This window comes from Macaca mulatta, chromosome 5 (genome assembly GCF_049350105.2).
Source record: "Macaca mulatta isolate MMU2019108-1 chromosome 5, T2T-MMU8v2.0, whole genome shotgun sequence".
Classification (NCBI taxonomy): Eukaryota; Metazoa; Chordata; class Mammalia; order Primates; family Cercopithecidae; genus Macaca; species Macaca mulatta.
In genome coordinates, this window is record NC_133410.1 from 117,159,753 (window position 1) to 117,182,828 (window position 23,076).

General features: G+C 38.3%; 2 protein-coding genes and 1 non-coding gene across 3 annotated transcripts in view; 2 read left to right on the top strand and 1 right to left on the bottom strand.

Moving 5' to 3' along the window:
* Positions 1-23,076, top strand: part of LOC144340954 (uncharacterized) — a 98,391-nt gene that overhangs the window by 46,132 nt on the left and 29,183 nt on the right. Inside the window, exon 6 of the mRNA XM_078002584.1 lies at positions 12,819-12,901. Coding sequence (XP_077858710.1) covers positions 12,819-12,901 — 83 coding nt within the window. The remainder of the gene's footprint in view (positions 1-12,818; positions 12,902-23,076) is intronic.
* Positions 1-23,076, top strand: part of SGMS2 (sphingomyelin synthase 2) — a 90,871-nt gene that overhangs the window by 20,270 nt on the left and 47,525 nt on the right. Inside the window, 1 exon segment of the mRNA NM_001193740.2 lies at positions 12,819-12,901. The gene's annotated coding sequence lies outside the window, so the exon portion shown is untranslated.
* Positions 22,457-22,561, bottom strand: LOC114678528 (U6 spliceosomal RNA). The gene has a single exon (XR_003729967.2). It is a non-coding gene; the product is annotated as a U6 spliceosomal RNA (small nuclear RNA).

Sequence of the window (23,076 nt, forward strand, 5' to 3'; positions counted from 1 at the left end):
ACGGGCAGATCATGAGGTCAAGAGTTCGAGACTAGCCTGGTTAACATGGTGAAACCCAGTCTCTCTACTAAAACTACAAAAAAAGTTAGATGGGCATGGAGGCAGGCACCTATAGTCCCAGGTACTTGGGAGGCTAAGGCAGGAGAATCACTTGAACCTGGGAGGCGGAAGTTGCAGTGAGCTGAAATTGGGCCACTCCAGCCTGGGTGACAGAGTGAGACTCTTGTCTCCAAAGAAAAAAAAATTTGCTTTTTAAAATCATCTTGCATTTGGCCAGGTTGGGTGGGCATGTAACTAAAGTGGCAAGGGGTGTTTAAAAAAAAGAAAAGTGTTGGATGGACATGGTGGCTCACACCTATAATCCCAGCACTTTGGGAGGCTGAGGCTGAAGGATCACGTGAGCCCAGGAATTCGAGACCAGCCTGGGCAATGTAAGGAGAGCTCGTCTGTACAAAAAATAAAAATGAAATTAGTCAGGCATGGAGGCACACACCTGTGGTCCCAGCTACTCTACTGGAGAGTCTGAGGTGGGAGGACCACCTGAGCTCAGAAGGTCAAGGCTGCAGTGAGCTGTGATTGCACCACTGCTCTCCAGCCTGAGCGACAGAATGAGATCTTGTCTCAAAAAAAAAAAAAAAAAAAAAAAAAGTCTACTCTCATTAAGACTGTATTTTAGATTCTAAAATGAACCAATGAAATGACAGCCCATCTCTTCAAAGAGCTCATGTGTAAATAGGATTTAACTAGGTACAGTCAAATACAGGTGAATTGTCTTTCAGGTGCTAATTGGTGTAGCCTTTGATCTGCCTTAGTTGCTAATGGAGACTGGATCATTCGTTCTCTCTTAAACTGGGGAGAGAGTTAATACAAGCTGTGGCAGATGACTGTAGCTCTCCTAGAAAAAGGCTTGGAAGTCGTCTTCCCTGTCCCCTCAAGTCACGGGCAGGCCAGAGCCCATATATGCAAGAGCAGTTTTGCTGAGCCAGGAAGGGGAACTAATCAGGAAAAATGAGACAAGAGGCTGGGCTGAATGCCCCAGGCCAGGGAGCAGCCAGTTATAGAACTCCTTAGAGATGGAGTCTTTTGGGCCACAGGATGAGGAAGATGATGTTGTAGCATCCTGCAAGAGGCATCTGAGGCCTGGGTTAGCAGAACCTTCCTTCTCCCAGGCTCTGAGAACAGTCTGGATTTGGAATTGGAAGCAGGAAACACTCAAGAAGAGAGAGAGTGATCATGATATGTTGCAGGAGTAGTAAAGGAGCCTGTGATCTGAAAGGGAGGAAGAGGAGCGTGTGGCCATTTCGTGAAAACAGGGTTACTGAGAAGAGCATTGTGAGGTGTGCTCTGCACCTTCCTCTGTTGTGTGTGGTTTGTACCCCAACATTCTCAAAGCAATCAACTGGTCCCCAAGAGTGCTTCACTGCTGTGAACCTAATGGGACTCACAAGCCAAAGAAAGTATAGGATAGGTGTCTCTCCTCGAGAAAAGGTTTCTACAAAAGAGAAACGTGGCTTGTAGTATGGTTCCTTGAGACAAGCAGCTACTGAACTCTTTAATTAGGGGCACTATTAAAGTGAATCTTGGACTACAAGTATGTTCTAAAGGGATGTCCGAAAGATGTCATTTTGGAAGTAAAGCATCTCTTAGACATTGTTTCATCAGGGTACAATTTTGCAGATGCACATTAAGGATTTGTGCTACACTTCCCTACATGTGCTTGTGTTGCACACTGAATGAGGGATAAGGCGTGTCCTGTCATTTGTTATATAAAGCTTCACCTTCATGAATATGTATGTTGAATAGGAAAGCTATAGGAGGCAGTGATGGAGTTACAGATCTAAATGTTATGCCACAAAATGGAATGCTGCCCTGACCACAAATGTCGTTTCATCAACATTAAGCTGCATTTAGAATGCTTTCTACTTTTAGAAGGCTTAAGTGCTTTGGAATTATAAGGCAGATTTAGATCAGTGATTGTATTTGAGCAAATTGTCATTATTCTTAAAGGACCTAACTAGGGGTGGGGAAAGCTGTTTTTCACTAATGTTTGGGTGTTGCTTTGCATCTTAAATCATGTAATTGGAGTGTTTCTTGTTTTACTTTTTGAAAACAGATTATTGTTGTCTTAGATATTACTAGAGTTTATCGCTAATTCTGAGAAGGACTTTTTTTTGGTAAATTAATAGGTGTTTCTTAAAAAGCAGTTTCAGATTTACAGAAACAATAAGCAGAAAGTACAGAGTTCCCATAAGCTATACCCCTACCCCTCAGTTTCCTACATTAGTGTAGTACACTTTGTACAATTAATGAGCCAATATGATACATTATTATTAACCAAAGTCCATAGTTTAGAGTTCACTTTTTATATCGTACATTCTATGGGTTTTGAAAAATGTATGATGACATGTAGCTCTCATTGTACTACTATACAGAGTAGTCTCACTGCCCTAAAAATCTATGCTTTGCTGTTTACTCCTCCCCAACACTCAACCTCTGGCAACCACTGGTTTCTTTACCGTCTCCCTAGTTTTACATTTTCTAGAATTTCATGTAGTTGGAATCATATAGTATATGGCCTTTTCAGATTGGCTTCTTTCATTTAGCAATTTATATATAATGTTTCTTCATGTCTTTGTAGTTTGAAATAGCTCATTTCTTTTTAGCACTGAATAATACTGCATTGTATGACATACCATAGTTTGTTTACTCATTCACCTATTGAAGGACCTCTTGGTTGTCTCCAGTTTTTGGCAGTTATGAATAAAGTTGCTTAAACATTTGTGTGCAGGTTTTTGTGGGGACAGAAGTTGTCAATTAATTTGAGTAAATACCAAGGAGTACTATTTCCTTGTCACATGATAAGACTGTTTAGTCTTACAAGAAACTGCCTTACCATCTACCACATGGGTGGATTATTTTGCATTCCCACCAGCAATGAATGAGAGTTCCTGTTGTTCCACATCCTCATCAGCATTTGGTAGTGTTAGTATAGATTTTAGCTGTTGTGTATGGTTGTAGGTCATTGTTGTTTTAAATTGCAAATCCCTAATCACATATGATATTGAGCATCTTTTCATATAATTTTTTGTCATCTATATGTCTTCTTTGGTGAGGCATCTGTTCAGATATTTTGCCCACCTTTTAATTAGGTTATCTTTCTTATTGAGTTTTGGGAGCTCTGTTTACATTTTGAATATGTCTTTTATCAGATGTGTGTTTTGAAAATACTTTCTCCTGGTCTATGACTTGTCTTTTTCTTAACAGTGTATTTCTTAGAGTAGAAGTTTTTAATTTTAATGGAGTCCAAATTATCAATTTTTTCTTTCTTTCATGCTTTTGGTGTTACATCTAACAACCTATTGCCAAACCTAAGGTCACTTTGATTTTCTCCTATGTTATCTTATAAATTAGTATCTAGATTCATTTTTGCACATGTGGAAGTCCAGTTGTTTAGCACAATTTGTTGAAAAGACTATCCTGAGAAGCAGTACTTTAACATGCAGAGAAACAGACTGGCTCTCTAAGGGAATGCTTAATTTCTGCTTGAGTCCCTCGTGTTCCTTCTGTAAACCTTTCATGAAGTTTCGTAGAATAGAGAGCCATGTCTATAGGAGGGTACAGTGTGTTGCCTTTCTCCTCAGTTATGTCTGAGAGCACTCCTGTCCAGCAAAACTGACTGCAATGATGAAATGTTCCATAATTTTGCACTGTCCAGTACAGTAACCATAAGCCACATGTGGCTATTGAGTACTTGAAAGGTAGCTAGTGTGACTGAGGAACTGAATTTTTAATTTTAATAAATTTAAATTCAAACTTAAGTAGCCTCACGTACCTTGTAGCTGTTATATTGGACAGTCCGGCACTAGAAAGTTAGAACAGATTTGAGAGACTATTAAATCAGTGTCTTTATTTTTCTCCTTCAACAAATACTTGATAATACTTACTATGTACTAGGAGATTTCTGAGTCCTGAGGATACAGATGAACTGCAAATTGTGGTTGAGTTCACTGTGGTCCACAGAATTAAAGTGACTTTTTAAAGATCACAATTGACTTTTTAAAGATCACAATGTCAGAGTCTAGATTAAAACCAGATCTCCTAATTGTAATAAATAGTTTTTGCCCATGGTCTTTTCCCCAGAAAGCTCCTTGGCTTCTTGTTTTCATCATATTTCCCTCTGCTCTCAATTAGAAAGTAGCTCATGAACTACATTATTCCATTGTTATTACATATTACAATTTAGCCAAAGTACCATGAAAAACAAAGTGGAAAATGAGTGTGTGTATCCCCACTGGAAAGAACACATGTGTGATATAGTTTGGATATGTGTCCTTACCCAAATATGTTGAATTATAATCCCCAGTGTTGGATGTGGGGCCTGCAGGGAGGTGATTAGGTCGTGGTGGTGGATTTCTCATGAATGATTTAGTGCCATCTTCTTGGTACTGTTCTCACAATAGTGAGTTCTCAGAAAATCTGGTCATTGAAAAGTGTATGGCATCTCCGCTCTCACTGTCTCCTGCTATGTGATGTGCTTGCTTTTCCTTTACCTTCTGCCATGATTGTAAGTTTCCTGAGGCTTCCTGAGAAGCCAAGCAGATGCCAGCGTAATGCTTCCCGTAAAGCCTGCAGAACTGCAATTCAACCTCTTTTCTTTATAAACCACCAAGTCTCAGGTATTTCTTTATAGTAGTGCAAGAACAGACTAACACAATGTGGTTACCTTTTCCTTATACTTTTTTGTTTGTTTAGAAATGTGATGGAAAACTGGTATTGTTTACTATCTCTAAGCCTTTTTGAAAAGATAAGAATTATTCTTTACTTTTCCTACAGCAAGCTTTAGACTCTTTAGGGAGGTAAGGGAAAACCTCAGAGGTTCCCTTTCTGTGTGCTAAACCTCATCCTTCTATTGAAGATGCCATATTCTGAGATCAAGGGGCATCCAGGGTATCTAGCCCAGGAAGAGTGGTGTGATCACTGAAAATGACATTAGTAACATTCACTCCTTTCACTTTCCCTTCCTGTAGTACCTGAGGTGTAGCGTCTGACCTTGCGTGACTTAGAAGTCTGAGGTAAAAGCCTGTGGCTGCCCTATTTACATGGTCAGCATCACCATCCCATTTTGTGACAGCCCATTAGAGACAGCTTGGGTGGTTTCTGAGGTTCCACTGGCAGGTCCTCTGATTTCCACCTCGATGCTCATCCAAATGCGTTCATGTTCCCAGCTTCTGGGGGCTTTGCTTTATTTTCCTTTATGTTGCTCAAGATTCAGTTGCAAAACATTCTACAAGTATACCCCCCATTTCACTTTCTTCTTCTCTCGCTCCAGTGATTGCAGTATTTTAATACTCTCTTTTATATGGACATCACCAAATAACTCCTGAATATTTAATTTCTTAGCTCCCGTTTTGTTATCTCTACATGTCATCCTCCCTCCAAGACTTAAAAGAAGACTTGAAAAAACTTTGCTTTGTGAAATAGGGGTTTATATAAATATGCTAATATGCAACTTGCTTTTTGATTGCTTGGAAGGAATGTTGGAAGCCTGCACGGTGTGGAAGTCTGTGGTGCATGCCATGCTCATGGTACACCTGGTGGAAGTCTTTGTAAGAGTTATGACAAGTGCAAATGATTCATCTTTCAAACAAGTTTCTCACAAGAGAAGCAAACTGCTAACTATGGAGGAGGCTAGAGTAAGCAACCTCTTAGAAATCTTAAGAACAAGGGCAACAAAAGATTAGGATAGAGGAAAATAAAAACTAGAGGACATGGATTGCCAATCAGGTAATCCAAGTAACTACCATCCAGTCAATGAGAGACTTGGATGGCTAGAAAGCTGAAGGGCACTGCCTAACTTGGATAGTTAACATAAACTTAGCTCTGGCTAAAGTACTCAGGTATAGCCATTCTGCTCATTCTGTTAACCTACTCAGGTGTATATTCTACAGGATCCTTACAGTTTTGATAATAACACTTCTGTATATCCTGGTGAGTTTTTCTGCCTCCCAGCAAATGTCCTGTCTCCCTGAGCAGAGGGCAGCTTCTCTATAATAACCCCCTCCCAAATTTGCTTCTATCTTAATTCACATTTATGAATTAAGTTTCTTGTTTTATTTTTACTTTTGGTTTCATTTCTATTTCAAAGACAGGATTTTCTTTGAGCATGAGTGGTAATCATAGTAAATATGTGCATTTTCCTTTATTTTTATCAACTATGTAATTAGGCTATATTTAACTGGAGAGGCTGACCTCTTTGCTACTTGGTGGTACATCACCACAAATGGCATCTTGCTAAAAGGAAAACTTTTAAGATTCTAGACCGAATGTCTTTATTTGCTTGCCCCACACACAGACTGACCAAAATGAAAAATGAGGTGTACCGTTTTTATCCCCAGAGCATAATGATATGAAACAATGTGCTTGTCATAAAATTTTTTTTTTTTTTTTTTTGAGATGGAGTCTCACTTTGTCGCCCAGGCGGGAGTGCAGTGGCATGATCTCGGCTCACTGCAAGCTCCGCCTCCCAAGTTCATGCCATTCTCCTGCCTCAGCCTCCCGAGGAGCTAGGACTATAGGTGCCTGCCACCACACCCAGCTAATTTTTTTTCGTATTTTTAGTAGACGGGGTTTCACCGTGTTAGCCAGGATGGTCTCGATCTCGTGACCTTGTGATCCACCCGCCTCAGCCTCCCAAGTCATAATAATTTTTTAAAAGAGAATGTGACTATGGTAGCTATTTGGAAATGTGTTTTGGGAGTTTTCGTGTCATCTTTTCTCTTTAACTTTCTAATTATAATAGCAACTCATGTTTATTTTAGGAAATGTTATGCCTGGATAAGCAAAAGAAAAATTTAAGTCATCTAGAAATCTATTATCTGTTAGCATTTTGCATTGTCTTTCTAGTCACGTTTATGTTTACACATGCAACTTGTAAAAACAGGAGAAATAGGATCATACACATATCATTGTTTTGTACCCATGAATATATAATGAACCTCTTGTCATTCCCCACTAACTGTGATAGGAGCATTTCATTCTTCCATTGTATCTACCCACCATGTTGTTTTTAACAGTCCCTTATTATTGGACACTTGTTTCTCATTTTTTTTTTTTTTTTTTTTACTGTTATCGGCAATGTCATGGTTAATATGCTTAGAGCTAAATCTTTGTTCACATTCTTAGGAGGTTTATAGAATATAAGAAATATATTTTATAATAGCCCTGGAGAACAGCTTAGTAATTTTATGTTGGTATTTTAAAGAGCCAATTTAATATGTAGAAAAATGCTATCTCACTTCTTTGAGTTTCTTTGCTCACTAGTAAGGTTAAACACTTTCTCACCTTAAATGTTAAAGTGTAAGAGTTTATTTTCTTTTATTGCAGAAGGTTTGAAGGCATTTGTTTAAAATTATTTAATTTTCACTGTTGTGATACCATATGACCTTCTTGTCATTGCTCATGACTTTAACCTTAGGAGGTTAATTGTTTGGATATAACAACTTTGTGTCATGAAAGAAAGAACAAGATTGCCAATTGTCTGAGCCATGGAAGACCTAACAGAAACTGTAGAAAGCAGTCCTTATGAGACAGAACTTTTTAATAGGTGTGTCAGCGTTTCTGGGCTTAAAAAAAAGTCCTGTTTCTTGGATATTTTAATTCAGTCTGCATTGGGCAGAGAGAAGTACAGAGTGGCCTTTCAATGTATTTTAAATTTAACAGTCTATAATTAGAAAACACTATTTGAGCTCTTATAATAAACTTTCACTCTGAAAGCACCCATCTAAATTAGTGGGTCATTCCTCCCCACTCCTTTTCTCCCTCCCCCTCAGTCACATCTGCCATAGCCATATCCATGGACTCTGCTTCTGTAATTTTCAGAGTTCAAACTTGTGGGTCACTGTTTCATAATATTAAATGGTATTAGTGGGACTTACTCCCTCTCCTTACTCCCCTTATAAGATTACTTCAGTGACTTCCTTATCTTGAGAGGAACTGACATGTGATTCTTTAGGAACACAGCTTATCTTATAAAGTGGGAGTTAGTCAGTGAACAAATATTTATAACCCTCAATTCTGTGCCAGAAAGACAGCAGAGAATCTGACACATGTGATCCCTTCCCTCACAGAGCTTGCAGTCTGACTGGAAAGAGACAAGTAAATCTCTACAAATAATTGACCAAAGTTACAGTTAGCAAGCTGTTATGTCAGAGAAAAAGCAGAGAGTAACGTGGAGCAAGGGAAAGGAAACCAAATGCGGTCTGGGAGGGTCAAAAAAGGCTTCTCCAAGAACGCACAGGAGTTAGTTATAAATGCCATCTCTTGCTCTCTTTCCTTACAGAATGCTACATTTAGTGTACATGAACCGCAAGGGAATTAATCTATTTTCTACTCTCTTTAGCAATACTCCCTAGGTATGCAAATGAAAATACATTGCTATAGTTGATTAACCACTATAAGATTAGTACCATTTTTGTCTGAAGAAAACATTATTAAATAGCCTTAAGAACAACATACTTTGCCAGATGGAGTGAAAAAGGCTGATAAATCACTGGGACATCAGCTTAGTCACAGGACGGTGTAATAGCTGTGGAAATTCAACTTTACCATGTCTTCCATGTACAATATGGGACTATCTGAAGAAACACAGGTCGTTTTCTAGCTAAGGTTTGCACCGTATAACTAATCATTTAAAGAAAAGTTATCTACTGTCCAATTTACAGTAAAACATGGCTTAAGCATAATAGCTTTTGTAATTCATGAAAGTTCTGTGTTTAACTGTTAGTTGGAGCCTGAAATGACTATGACTAATAGGAATATTCTTCCAAGTTCTTTAATCCCCTGAGATGATTATAGCTGTTCTTTAGCCAGACAATGACTCTGAAGTCCATTAAACTTAAAAACATGCTTCTGGGGGAGTTGCTTTTCAATGCATCAGGTTACTTAGTGTTTTTATGTGGCTATATTTTGGCCATCTCCTAATGTTGGAGAATTTGTTTCAGAGATCTGGAACTGTCTCCTCCTCAGCTCTGGTTATCAGAAGCATGGCAGAGGGAAATGGAAGTAAAAGATGGATTGGAGATTTCTGGTGCAGTTGTGAGCCGACCATCAGAGTTGTATATTTGTATCACATTGCCTTGTCTTCCTACTACAGAAATTCTAGAGAGTTATGCCTTGGGATTTATTGAGAAATGCAGTGAAAAACTATCAAGTGACATCATATGGTGGTCTTCCCTGGTCTGCAGTATTGCTCATTGCCTCTTGTTTACAGGCCATATTAAAGCTAAGTGTCAAATGCTTTCTTTTTTCTCCTGAGGAACAAAATATGGTTCCCACTTGCCTTCCTCCTAACACATATGGAGATACATGCATTTTCTGTCTCTGAGTTTGGAAAATTTCTTCCCCTGTAACTACAAAGGAGTTGAGAGGCAAATATGCAGCACGGTTTTAGTCATTTTGCAAGATTTAACTAGTATACTCTATTTTAATCATTTAACAAATACATCTAATGCTTATTGTATACCAGGTGCTCTTTCTGATCTCTTTATTAGTATTAACTCCTTCGATTCTTTTTTTCTCCATTTATTTCTGCTTTGATCTTTATTATTTCCTTCTACTAGTTTTGGATTTGTTCTTTTTTGGTTCCTTGAAGTGTACACCATTAGGTTATTTATTTGGAGTCTTTCTATGTTTTCGATGTGGGCATATGGTGCTATAAGATTTCCTCAGTACTGCTTTTGCTATATCTGATAGGTTCTGGTATGTTGTGTTTCTGTTTTCATTTATTTCGAGAAATGTTTAAATTTCCTTCTTAATTTCTTCATTGATTGTTCAGGAGCATGTTGTTTAATTTCCATACATTTGCACAGTTTCCAAAGTTCTTCTTGTTATTGATTTTTAGTTTTATTCCATTGGATTCAGAAAAGACACTTTGATTTGATAGTGACATTTTTGAATTTGTGGAGACTTGTTTTGTGGCCTAAGATATAGTCCATTCTGGAGAATGTTCCATGTGCTGCTGAGAAGAATGTGTATTCTATAGCTGTTGGATGAAATGTTGTGTAAATGTCTGTTATAGGTCCATTTGGTCTACAGTATAGTTTAATTCCAATGTTTTTTTTACTGATTTTCTGCGTGGATGATCTGTCCATTGCCAAAAGTGGGGTGAAGTCCTCTACTATTATTGTATTGCAGTCTGTCTCTCCCTTTAGATCTATTATTTGTTTTTATATAACCTTTGATCCTTTTAAGGACCTTGTTAAGTTAGTACTATTTATAGATGAGGGAACTAAGTCTCAGAGAAATTAAGTATCATGCCTGGAGCCACAATACTTAATCGTGGAGTCATGCTAAGTGTGGAGTCGGCCTTCAGAATCCTTGTTCATAAACATCAAACTTTGCTGCCTCTGCAGTGATTCGCTACAGGGAGCAGGTAGAACAATATTCAGTCCCAGGAGGTAGTGTTCCCTCCTCCACTACACCTTGTCATCCAGAACCTCTCTCTGTGTTTACCTGCCTCTCTGATTCTACGTTAATCGTCTCACAGTAGTATTTTGCTGTTGTTATATAATTTACTTTATTCCTTTGTGAAATTATATATTCTACATATACTTTAAAATAAATCATGAACTTGTAAGATACTATTTAAAATGAATGTAGTCTTAATGTAACACCATGTTAAGATGTATACAGAAAGGGATTTTAGAGTAGTAAGCTTGAATTTGTTTTGCATTCCAGTATCTACCCTTTTGCCCATTCTCCTTTTTGACAAGAGCACACATTTTCAGCTTGACTAGATGAAAAGTGCTAGGTTTGGCTGTGTAACTGAATAAAATCTATAAGCTGACCATATTAGAAATATCATTAATACCATGCCCTAAACAATTGTAATTGTCCACAGACTTGAGTTAGAGCACAAAAGCAACTATCTGCTTTAATTTCATTTGCATAGAGTGAGTGGGGATGGTAGGTGGAGTTGAGAGAGGGTAATAACTGGAGAAAGGTTCCAAGTGAAACAAGAAAAACATCCTCCAAGGATCAGGTGATCTTTCCAGAGGGATAAACATGTCCCACAGGGAGTGTAGTATACAGTATCTGAAGTGTAAACTGCTTATCCCTTTTAATAGGGTCTAGTAATGCTTACTGGAATATAGCATTTTGGGCCACTTGAAGTTTATTTCATCTGTTCACAGCATTTCAGATATTCTTTTGTTCTTCTATTTTTACAACAGTTTTACTGAGATATAATTCACATACCATAAAACTGGCCTTTTCAAATTGTACAAATCAGTAGTTTTTGGTATATTCAGAGTTGTGCAACTAACCCCACTATTTAATTCTAGAATATTTACGGCACTCCAAAAAGAAACCCTATACCCATTAGCATTCACTTTCCCTTCTCTTCGTCCCCCAGCCCTTGGCAACCACAAATCTGTCTTTATGGATTTGCCTATTCTGCACATTTCATGTAAATGGGATCATATAACATGTGGTCTTTGTGACTGGCTTCTTTCACTTAGAATAATGTTGTCAGGATTCATTCGTGCTATAGTGTGTATCACTCTTTATTCCTTTCCATTGCTCAGTAATATTATATGGGATTGCCACATTTTGCTTATCCATTTAATAGTTGATGGACATTTGGGTTGTTTCCACTTTGGGGCCATTATGAATAATGCTGTTATGAATATTTGTGTACAGTTTTTGCTTGGACTGGTGTTTTCATTTTTCTTGAGTATATACCTAAGAGTGACACATTTGTTCTTGAGTTTCTTCCAAGAGTTGAGTATTTTTGATTAAGATGGGATCTCAACTAAAAATCAATTTCTGGTTGCAGATGAGTGTACATCCTGCAGTTGTTAAACATAGATTTTAATGAAATTTGTTAGGTAGTTAAAAGATATATATATATATGCACTACCAAATCATATGCATATATGCACTGTTGGGTAGTCTCAGGCTGTATTCTTTGGATATTCATATTGTGGTTCTATGAACTGGAGACCTCTGGCCAGTGGCCTATATTTTGCTTCCATCCACAGGGCAAATTTCAGCTACTTAAAAATCCGTTGAAAGACTGCAGCAACTGTATGTATTTCAAAGCAAATCTTCTACCATTTAGTAGGTGGCAGATTATGCACAGCACATCAACCTAAGTTTCTGTGACACTTAGTTTGCCCTTTATGTACATAGTCCTTCTACTGTCCTATAAAGCCCTCTGCACTCTTTTTCCCTTCTCTATGCCTAGTTCACAATACTCTAGCCATGCTTGCCTTTCTGTTCTTTTTAAACCTTCCTGGCTCATTCCTGCCTCAGGGCCTTTGGATGAGCTGCTCCCTCTGCCTGGCTTACTCTTCTTTTGCAGCTGCCCCCGCCCCGTCCTCAACCCTTATTAAGTCTTAAATATCTCCTCAGAAAGGCTTCCCTGACCGCTTGCTCTACATCAACCACACCAGTCTTGCCCTGACTCTGACTTTTTTGAGCGGCATTGACTGGTCTTGTTTATGTGTGTGTTCCTGTGTTAGAACATGAACATCAGGAGGGAAGGGAATCTGCCTGCCCGTGCTACTCCAACTTTAAATAGGGGCTGGCAGGTGGCAAATATTAGTGGAATGAATGGCTGAGTAGTTGTTCTTGTCCTGAAATGTCAGTACCTATCAGAGCCAGTATTTTCCTGGCAACTCTCCTGGAGGGTCAGTATTGGAGAGCTCTAGGAGGGTAGCATCAGAGGGCTCTTCATTTCACCTCCTCCCCCAGAAAACTAGCAAAACATAGCATCAAAGCCTCATTCTCATTTAATCTCTGACTTTTCCTTCCCCTAGAGCTGTCATCCTGTGGCCCTATAACACTCTGCTCCGAAAGGATCTGCCAGAGACTGGGAGTGTTGACTGCTGCAAGGACCAAGGTGGGAATTACTGTGCTACCATCTGGAAACAGTAGGTTTGGTAGGTTTGGTGCTTCCTGCTGCTATAGCATGAGTCTAACTTGCATCAGCTGAAGATTGGCTGTCTATCAGTTATCCTGCAGCTTTGCTGCTATCTTCCCTTCTCTGGTTAAGACATTTCATAAATGTCTTAACTCTGAGAATTTAAATTTTATCCTCAGGACAGTCTTAAATTTCAAGCTCTTTCAGGTGAATGGATGTTTTCTCAGTCTTGGATTGCCGTTTTAAATGACAGCCAGAGAAATAGAGGTAACCCCAAAACTTCCTAACCTGTTTGCATTACTGCCAAAAGAGAGCACTCAATCAACTCTCTCAACCACGCCTTAAGAAAACAGAAAATCTTCAAAGAAATATCAGCCAGCCATGCACCTTTTAGCAATAGTACTGAAATTACTAGCAAAGTTATTCCGTTTTTTATAGTTATCTAAACCAAAATTAAAGAGCTGTGGTAGTTATACCCATTCTGTGCCCACTGAGGAGGAAGAGGCTTTGCTTGCTGTGGTTGAAGCAGTACAACTCAATTCACTGCCTAGAGTACTTTGAATTTTATTTCAAGTATAATTTTATTATTGAAAATAAAAATAGTTGCATTTTTCGGTACAAAAGATTTTCTCTTTTCTTGCTATATCTCTGGGCACCTGAAGACTAGGGTTCATTTGACCCTGATGATAGCTGTTTTGGTTTTTTTTTACTTTTTATCATTGCTGTTTAGTGTGGTGGTTGCCTAAAAAGATTTTTACCCTAAGATAGACGCCAGGGCCGTGTAATCCCAAATTATTTAAAATAAATATTTGTGGGTAGTTAGTATTATTGAGCACAGTATTCTCTAACATTATTTGTCTTCTGTGAAGTTCACAATAATTCTAGGAATGTTGCTAAGGTTAGAATGCCTGTTTTGAGCTGGTACTAGGAATGGCAGCTATTTCCAAATATTTGACACCGTTTTGATATCTTTCCCTTTGTCTGGTGGTGGTGTCTGTCTCATTGAAGCTGAGTGAAGAAAAGAATTCATTTATTCCACAAATACTTACTGAACACTTTCTGTGCGCCAGGCATTCTTTTCAGTGTTGCAAATGAGGCAGTGAACAAAACAAAATTCTTTCATGAGCTTTAAAAAATCTCTTGAATATCCTCAGTCAACAAACCAGAGCAGGGAGACACCGAGGACTTGCCTCACTCTCAGGTATTCCGGGGAAACCCCCTTCAGGATGGCAGATGGACACAGGCAGGAAAGGAGAGAGTGGAACCCTGATTTGGAAAATAAAGCAGTCTTATGTTCTAATTTAATCACTGCACAATTTTAGAAGCGTGTTAAAATAATAAACAACAACAAAAAAATGTGCTGGGTTGATATAACTTGGGCTTGAAAAATAAAGGATTACTTTTTTTTTTTTCCTTTTCAATGTCCCACACACTTGATGTAAGGATTACTTTTTAAGTATACCATTTTCGTACATTTTGCATTCAGAGTCTGCCCAAATTCTGCCCCCACCATCCTCTCAGCCTCTGTCAATGTCTAATGCATCCTTCGAATTTCTTTATGCATAAAGACCCCTTCATAACATAAAAGATAGCATACTATATTTCTCTGCAATGTATGCTTTTTTTCCTTACAATATATGGAGGAGGATTTAATAAGCGAGTACTAAGACACTTTCCTCATTCTTTTTTTAAAGCAGTTACAGAATAACAGAGTCCATTTATGGATGTTCCACAGTTAAAATAGCGATCTATTGATGGACAACATTCGGGTTGTGGCCAACGTTTGCTCTTAAACAATACTACAGTAAGTAACTGTATGTAGGTTATTTTGCATGTAGGCAATATATCTATATAAACTTGTAAAGTAGAATTGCAGGTCATAAGGTATATGTGTACTTTTAATAGATATCATTAAATTGCCTCTCTGAGAGGAAAGTTTTCTTTTCTTTTTTCTTTTTTTTTTTTTTTTTTTTTTTTTTTTTTGAGGCGGAGCCTCTCTCTGTTGCCTAGGCTGGAATACAGTGGCACAATCTCAGCTCACTGCAATCTTTGCCTTCTGGGTTTAAGCAATTCTCCTGCCTCAGCCTCCCAAATAGCTGGGATTACAGGCACCCACCACTGCGCCCAGCTAATTTTTGTATTTTTAGTAAAGATGGGGTTTCACCATGTTGGCCAGGCTGGTTTGAACTCCTGACCTCAGGTGATCTGCCTGCCTTGGCCTCCCAAAGTGCTGGGATTACAGGCATGAGCCACCACGCCTGGCCAAGGTTTTCTTATTACATGTCTGCTAGAAACCTGTGAGAGTACCTGCTGTCATCCGCGTCTGGATATTTTGCCAATTCTCATAGCTTAAATGCCAGACTGGGTTGGGTGCCTTGGCAATGTGTTCTTATAGCATCTTGAATTTTCAATTATCTAAACATTTATTTCCCTGTGTGATAATGATTTGTTTGTTTCTCCAACTAGACTGCAAGCTTTGTGAGGCTAGGGACTAGGTCGGTCTCCTTCACCTGGCTATAACAGACATTCACGTGTTTAATGAAGCTTAAATACATTTTCAAAAGATGAGACAATTAGTGGTAATTTAGCTCGCAGGTTATACCAGTGCAGTAAACTGGCTGCTGTCATAGATGGGGCTCTACTGCTCTTTAATTATTAGAAATCTTCAGTTACAGCATGGGAACAAACATTCTTCTTTTATGTTACTGAAATTTATATTAAGCAGGTAGTCAGCAACAAATTCAAGAGGTTAAATCCTCAGTTATCTGCTGGCAATTTGATTTCCCAAGACCTAGACTCGATTTTGAGAATCTGAAGAATAGAAAGCTTTCTACTTCCGGTTATGTGCATGAGCCAAAACATTTTACAGGGCTTCAGGAGGTCCACCTATCAACTACGAACCCCAGAGTGGGAAAACTTGCTTGAGAGATGTGGTTGAGGACTTGGAAATATTTTGGAGAGTGATTCAACCCCCTTATTTCTTGCCACTAGTAATTGCAGTCTACAGTTAGCCAGTTCTAGATAATGAGAGTATTCTTTTCTTACGTCTGTTCTGGACTTTGTCTGGTGGAATTCAAGAATTTTTTAATATGGAAAGATTTTTTTCCTTAAATATGCCTTTCTAAAAGAAAAATATTTTGGAGGAGATAAAGGATTAACATATGCTTAAGTTGAAAACCTTTGCTAAGTAAACTCATACCCATTTTATAGTTGTTAAAGTGAAGTAATTCATATCTATTTGATTTTTAATAGTACTTATGAATATCAGGCATACTGAAACCCCAAGGTTAGGATGAATATTATTGGATGAAAGGAAGAAAAAATAAAATTTTCTAAACAATTTTTGTGTCCTCCTGTCCATAAACATTAAATAAACCTAGAACTCAGGACTTTCCCACTAAGATTAGGAGTAACATTTAAGCACACCCTACATCTTATTTTCTTGTTTCTATAGCGGGCATGTCCTCTGACAAGAAGAGCAAAAATGAAAGAACAACAGAAACCCCAGTATTGGGGCGGTGGCGGGGCAGCTTTTTTAAAACCACTTTTCCTCCTCTGAATATTTAATGCATAGAAATGATGAGAAAGTAGCGGAGACATAAAATAATAGAGGAAAAGCCATAACTGTCAGAGAATGTATAATGGAATGCAAGCCCAGAGTGATTTGTTCTAGACTTTTGGCTCTTAGAGTAACCCAGGCACACATGCTAACTTAAATTTGAAGATGAAGGTTAGTAAAGTGACTTTAGCCAGCTTTGCTATATATTTGTATTCACGACAGTATTGGAGGGTGAACCTCCTTGATTCTGAAGCTACTTATATTGTGGTAATCAATTCTTGTTATCAAAAAAAGGGACAGATATGTGAATATGTGGGAGAACTAATTCTTTTAGGGATGACAAGTAATTTCCATGATACCATGTAACTCCTTTCCCTTTTATACGTAAGAACCCTGTAATTAGCTTTGTCTTAAAAGTTTTTTTTTTTCAAAACTCTATAGGAAAAAGAGTAGCCTATATTTCAGCTACAAAGGATCTGTTGATTCTCTGTACAGCATAGTGCCTTTTGAATGCTCCTGACTTAAAGAGAATGACTGAAGGGGCCTCTACCAACAGTGAGAAAGTGGAAAGAACAGTGTCAAGTTTAAGCACTAAATCAGCAGTCTAGTGTTGGGAGGATGTTGTGCTGAATAGATACCTGCCTTGTGTCTGACTGTATCTGTGCCTGAGTTGTCTTCATCCTGCCAAACACAAACAAGTTACTAGGCAACAAAAGTGATTCAGATGCTCTGAACACCTCACTGAATGAAATGTCTAACCACGATGTTTCCAGGAAATGCCTCCTCTGTAAGTCACTGGGTAGCCTGATAAACATTTGCACGTGCTCTGAGGTCAAGTGACCTAGAGCTTGTAGCCTGTGTGTTATAAGGGGGGGCCAGCTAATGTTTGAAAGAATGCCACCTTACTGGGCAAACATGGATAGTTTGCTTGCTCCTACGTGGTAACTATGAGGAGGAAGGGTTGGGGACAGGGCTGGGAGAAGTGCAGTCTCTCCCCAAAAGAACTCACCAGGATGGAAATCCATTGCCCTTAGGTCACATCTCTAATTGTAAAAATAGCCCAAGATCCCAGAAAATCACAACATAGCATAGTTACCCAGGAGCCTGGACTCAGATGCGTTCAAATCCTACCTCTGTCACTTGTTAGATTTCTAACTTCTCATACCTCAGCTAGGGGCGATTGTACCCCATACAGTAGTTGTGTGTATTAATGTTAGTATTTGGGAAACACTAGAACTAGTATCTGTCATAAACTCTGGGGATGCATTAGCTTGCCCGCCATGCTTTACATAGCTCCTTGAGAGGTGGGGGCTGAATTGTGAAGAAATGAAGAAAAAGAGAAGTGAGGTCTTTTCCAAGGATATATTTATTCTTTTATGATTTCCAGGACTGCAATCATAGAAATTTTAACCATAAATCATTTAAGGAATCTCTTCAAGGTCTTTCAGCACTACATAGTTTGAGAATTATGTATCAAAAAATGACCTCAGGGCTATGCAGTGGAAAGGCCGTGCGCTCATGGAGCATTGCTTTAGGGTTTCCAGTGGATATGTAATGCTCGGAAGCTAGATATGGGTTTTTGCTTTACTGTTTTTCCCTTCCATTATATCCCCCTTTTTATATAAGATATTTTATAATAAAAATGCAATCACAGAAAGTAAACCACAGTAAGATGAAATTTTGGGGCTCTGCGTCACATATGGAAACCATAATTATACAGACACATTAGTGACTCATTTAGGAAAAGAAAGGTACCTGAAGCTCTCTGGGAAAGGGTAAGATAATTCTGGTGTCTTTGAGTGTGTGGGCTGCCACATTCATTCAGCTGCTATTCTAGGGCTGGGCTGCAAGTTCTTGGCTAGTGGCCAGGAACACCAACACAAACAGGACATGGACTCTGTCCTTGCAGCTCATAACCAGCAGAGGAGATAGCCCTGTGTGAGCAGTGAGCTTTAAAACCCTGTGCTGGGCTGAAGAGATGTGTAGGATCATAGGTATGGGGAGAAAGCCAATGACATTCAATCTCAATCTGATCTTTAAGAGTTCTAATTTTGCTTGAATTTATTTTTGGAAAGGAAATCAGAATGTTAGAGAATTGTGTTGGGAATGTGTCACCACATGCCAGGCTAGTGGCTCTGCAGTTCCTGAGCAGTGTTTTGTAGTAGTGACTAAATCCTGCTCTGAGAAAGTGATGACATTAGGAGATGCAACAGAGAGTAAAAGTAGTTGGAACCTTTCTTCCTGAACTTGCAGTCTCTCTCTCTGGTTCTGTCTTTGCTGACTGAGAGATGGTGGTGTTTCCCAAGGAAGTAGTTGGCCTGAAAGTCAAAGGGATGAAAAGGATTGGGGAGTGACTCTCAGGGTTGCCTCAAAAGCCGGTCATAATAGTTAATTTGAATTAGGTAGAAACTCTGGTCAGTTGTACAACATAAGTACTTGACGTTTTATTCAATAGCCATAAAGATTTCTTTTAAAATATGTGTTTTGTGTTTTGTTTTGTTTTGGAGATGGAGTCTCGCTCTGTTGCCCAGGCTGGAGTGCAGTGGCCGAGTGGCCGGATCTCAGCTCATTGCAAGCTCCGCCTCCCGGTTTATGCCATTCTCCTGCCTCAGCCTCCCGAGTAGCTGGGACTATAGGCACCTGCCACCACACCTGGCTAGTTTTTTGTATTTTTTAGTAGAGACGGGGTTTTACCATATTAGCCAGGATGGTCTCGATCTCCTGACCTTGTGATCTGCCCATCTCAGCCTCCCAAAACGCTGGGATTATAGGCTTGATCAACCACGCCCGGCCTAAAATATGTGTTTTTAATTGACAAAAATTGTATATAATAAGGTGTATAACATGATATAATGATTTATTTATTGCCAACATAATGGCCTCGTGACTTAAGGTTAACTTTTCAATCTCTATAAAAAGTAAAGGAGAAAGCCTGTTGAACTATAACATTTCCCAGCTTTCCTTGAAGTCACAATATATAAAGTGCTTCACTGAATTTAATGTTGAAGGTAGAATCCCTGTTTTATATGCAGTCTTATGCCTTGAATAACTTTCTGTAAGTGTGTGTTGGTTTGGGGAAAATGCATTTAAGTTTGGTTTATTTTATAAAGAGCCCAGAGGTGTTTCTATTTTATTACAATTTACATGAATTTAGATTCTCCATCTTTCATCAGATATCTTTATGTTACTTGGTGGAAAACTGTATTAACATTATTTGTAAAATATCACTGAACAAACATAACATTTTCAAAAGCAGCCATAAATAATGTCTCAAGTGATTCAAATAAAAAAGCTTCGATAGAATTCATGTTGTTTACATTTGTTTGTTCCAAAAAGCATTTGAGATAGGAATTTATAGTTTTAATTAACAAAATTCTAAGACATAATCAGCTGCTTTCTCAAAGCTATCTGGCTTAGGAGTGTATGTCATGTATGATGTTAAAACTGGAATAGTCTGCAACCCAGAACAAAATATACAATCTGGGATTGCTAATCTGTTACAATAGAGGTCTCATGTAGCTTAATACTGTAAATTGTCTACCTTTAAACATGAATGCTAATGGAATTTATGGTCCAACTTTAAATCAAAATATGCAATTTCAGATTACTTGGGATACTATTATATTTCAATTTTAGGTATTTTGGAAAAGGCCTTTTAAAGCACCAACTATTTATAAATACTAACCAGTTTATACTAATTGGTATTATATTATTTCCTAATTTTGAATCTGCATCTGTAGAATGGTCAGTTAGCATTATAAAGCATAATACTTTTTTCTGTTCTTTCCTGTTGGCCTCTGAGCTTGCCCAATAACTTTTCCATTGTTTACCTTCTAATTAACGTCTCTTGTTCTAGGGAATATGACCTTTACCTACAACTTTATAAAAATATTTTCATTCTCTTTAATGCCTTATTTCTTCTCTAATAAACTTGAATCAGGAGCTCTCTTCATTAAGATCTTATTTAATTAGTTTCAGTCCTGGTGGAAGCCTCCCCTGCACCCCCATAGTCTCCTCTTGTTCCATTCAGATGCTTTAAGTAGTGACTAGAACCTAATGGGTGATTCTTCCATGAATGTATTTTCCTTTTCATGTGGCTTATTCTAACTGTGTGATTGCCACAAGAAATAAAAGCATAAGATCAACTATGATATGCCAATGGCCAATCATTTAGCATAGCCCCTTATTTGAGAATGTGATAGGGGTAGGACAGAAGAAACTAAGAACCTGGGAGATTGCATTAATTCTCATCAAGTGGCAGAGTCAGGTTAGAACCTGGATTTTAGGATTCTAAGATGTTACAATGTACACTTGACCTGTGTTTAATTTGCTTCTAAGATTAGCAAGGGCATGTTGTAGGGGCCATGGTTATTGAATAAACTTTTGTTATTTATTAATAGTAAATTCATATGGATATGTTATCCACAAATTATCTGCATCAAGCTAAATAAAAATACCAAGTTAAAAAAAGACTCTTGGCTGGGCATGGTGGCTCACACCTGTAATCCCAGCACTTTGGGAGGCCGAGGCAGGTGCATCACCTGAGGTTAGGAGTTGGAGACCAGCCTGGCTAACATGGCAAAACCCTGTCTCTACTAAAAACAGAAAAATTAACCGGGTGTGGTGGTATGCACCTGTAATCCTAGCTACTCAGGAAGCTGAGGCAGGAGAATCACTTGAACCTGAGAAGCGGAGGTTGCAGTGAGCTGAGATCAAGCCATTGCACTCCAACCTGGGCAACAAGAGCGAAGCTCTGTCTCAAAAAAAAAAAAAAAAGTGTTTGGGAAATACTGATTTCTTATATGATGGGACCAATCTCATGGTGGTGTTCTGAGCACTAGATCATATGATGGTTAGTACATTCTTTATCAGTAAATTACCTTACCCTACTTCTTTTCTTTCTGTGAGACATGGGATTTTTATTTACCTTTTTAAACTTTCTTTGGTGAGGTCACTAACATATCTTTTATTTCTTTCTTTTTATATAATGATATATTTTTATATGGCCAAGAGTCGTAGAAATCTGTAAAGTAATGGTGTTACACTGAGAAAACTACAACCCAAGATTGCAAATTACCGACCCAGGATTAATCATGACTTGTTTGTGGCCAAATTGAGAGAAAGATTCTGGTCTCTTGACTTCTGATCCAGGGCTTTGTCATGGCACTATCAGTTTTTAAACTTCTTTAGCCATGGAACCCATATTTCAGATGAGATTTTGGGCACCCCTTCTAACATAGAAAGAAAAGCAGAGCTCCTCAAGTTGAAAGGAGATGGAGGCCTAAAGACATATGCACATGGTCTCCCCAAGACTCTCTGTACTGTAATATACTGCTCTCGACATAGTTCACAATACAGATGAAGGGTTTACTCCTTTTCTCCTTCTCCAAGTATGGTCTAGTTCTTTTCTGGAGCATTTCTGTCCCCTATATCTGAAATGAACGTAATTGGAAAGGTTGGAGGAGATACTGACCCAGCCTGGGAATTACATTTATAAATGCAATGCCAGTCTTCCCAGTTGATTCTGGAACATTTTTCCTGTGTGTCAAGAGGAAGCAGCGGGAGAGATGTTGCTATGAGAATCCACTGATGTTTGATGTTGGTTCTTCTGACATAGCAGGGCTGTGCTATCCCATTTCCTTTTCTTTGCTGTAAGAATTCACCCTGAAGGTGTGTGCTCATTTATGATGCTTTTCCCAAGGACGGGTAGAACAGCCTGCCGAGTCAGAGCTACCAAAGTACCAAATGCTGGTTTCACTGCTTACTAGCTGGTGACCTTGGGCAATTCACTTAATATCTCTGTGCTCATCTGTAAAATATGGGTAATAATATTTAATCTCATAGAGTTGTGGGGAAGATTAAATAAGATAACCAAAACATTTAGAACTATAGTGTTTGGGCAATAGTAAGTACTTATGAGTGTTAGCTATAGCTCTTATTCTTAAGTCTAGGCTATATAAATTTATTTTTTATTTTTTTACATGGAACACTTCACAAATTTGTGTTATTACCCTTGTGCGGGGGCCATGCTAATATCTGTATCGTTCCAATTTTAGTATATGTGCTGCCGAGTCAAGCACAGGCTATATAAATTTAAATCATTAATAGGATACATGGTCAAAATTTTTAAACACTTGGAAAATATTCCAATCTAGTGTTGTTAAACTGAAATAAAAATATATTTTTGGCAGAGGAATATAGCATAATAGTGATAAAGCCCAATTAGCTTTGCATGATCACAATGTTGATGAAATTGTTTAAAGTGTATATTTTTAAATACTTTTCCAAATAAAAGCTTAAAATAACAACAAAGCCACAATATAATAATCACTTGGGTTTGCAATATAAATTAGATTGTTAAAGGCTTGGAGACATTTTCACTTTTACTTAGTTTTGCATGATTTTATTGTAGGTAAGGAAAGCTGCACAAAGTGGTCAACCAACATTTCCTAGAAAACTCTTTTTGACTGTCGATCTTCAAATTAAGGTTTCTGATTGCACATCAGTAAAAACCTCTGCAAAGAAAGTGTGTATTTAGGCCATTATCTGTTGAAGAGCAATAATGCCCTTGATGAGTACATTCTTGTTCTTAAAG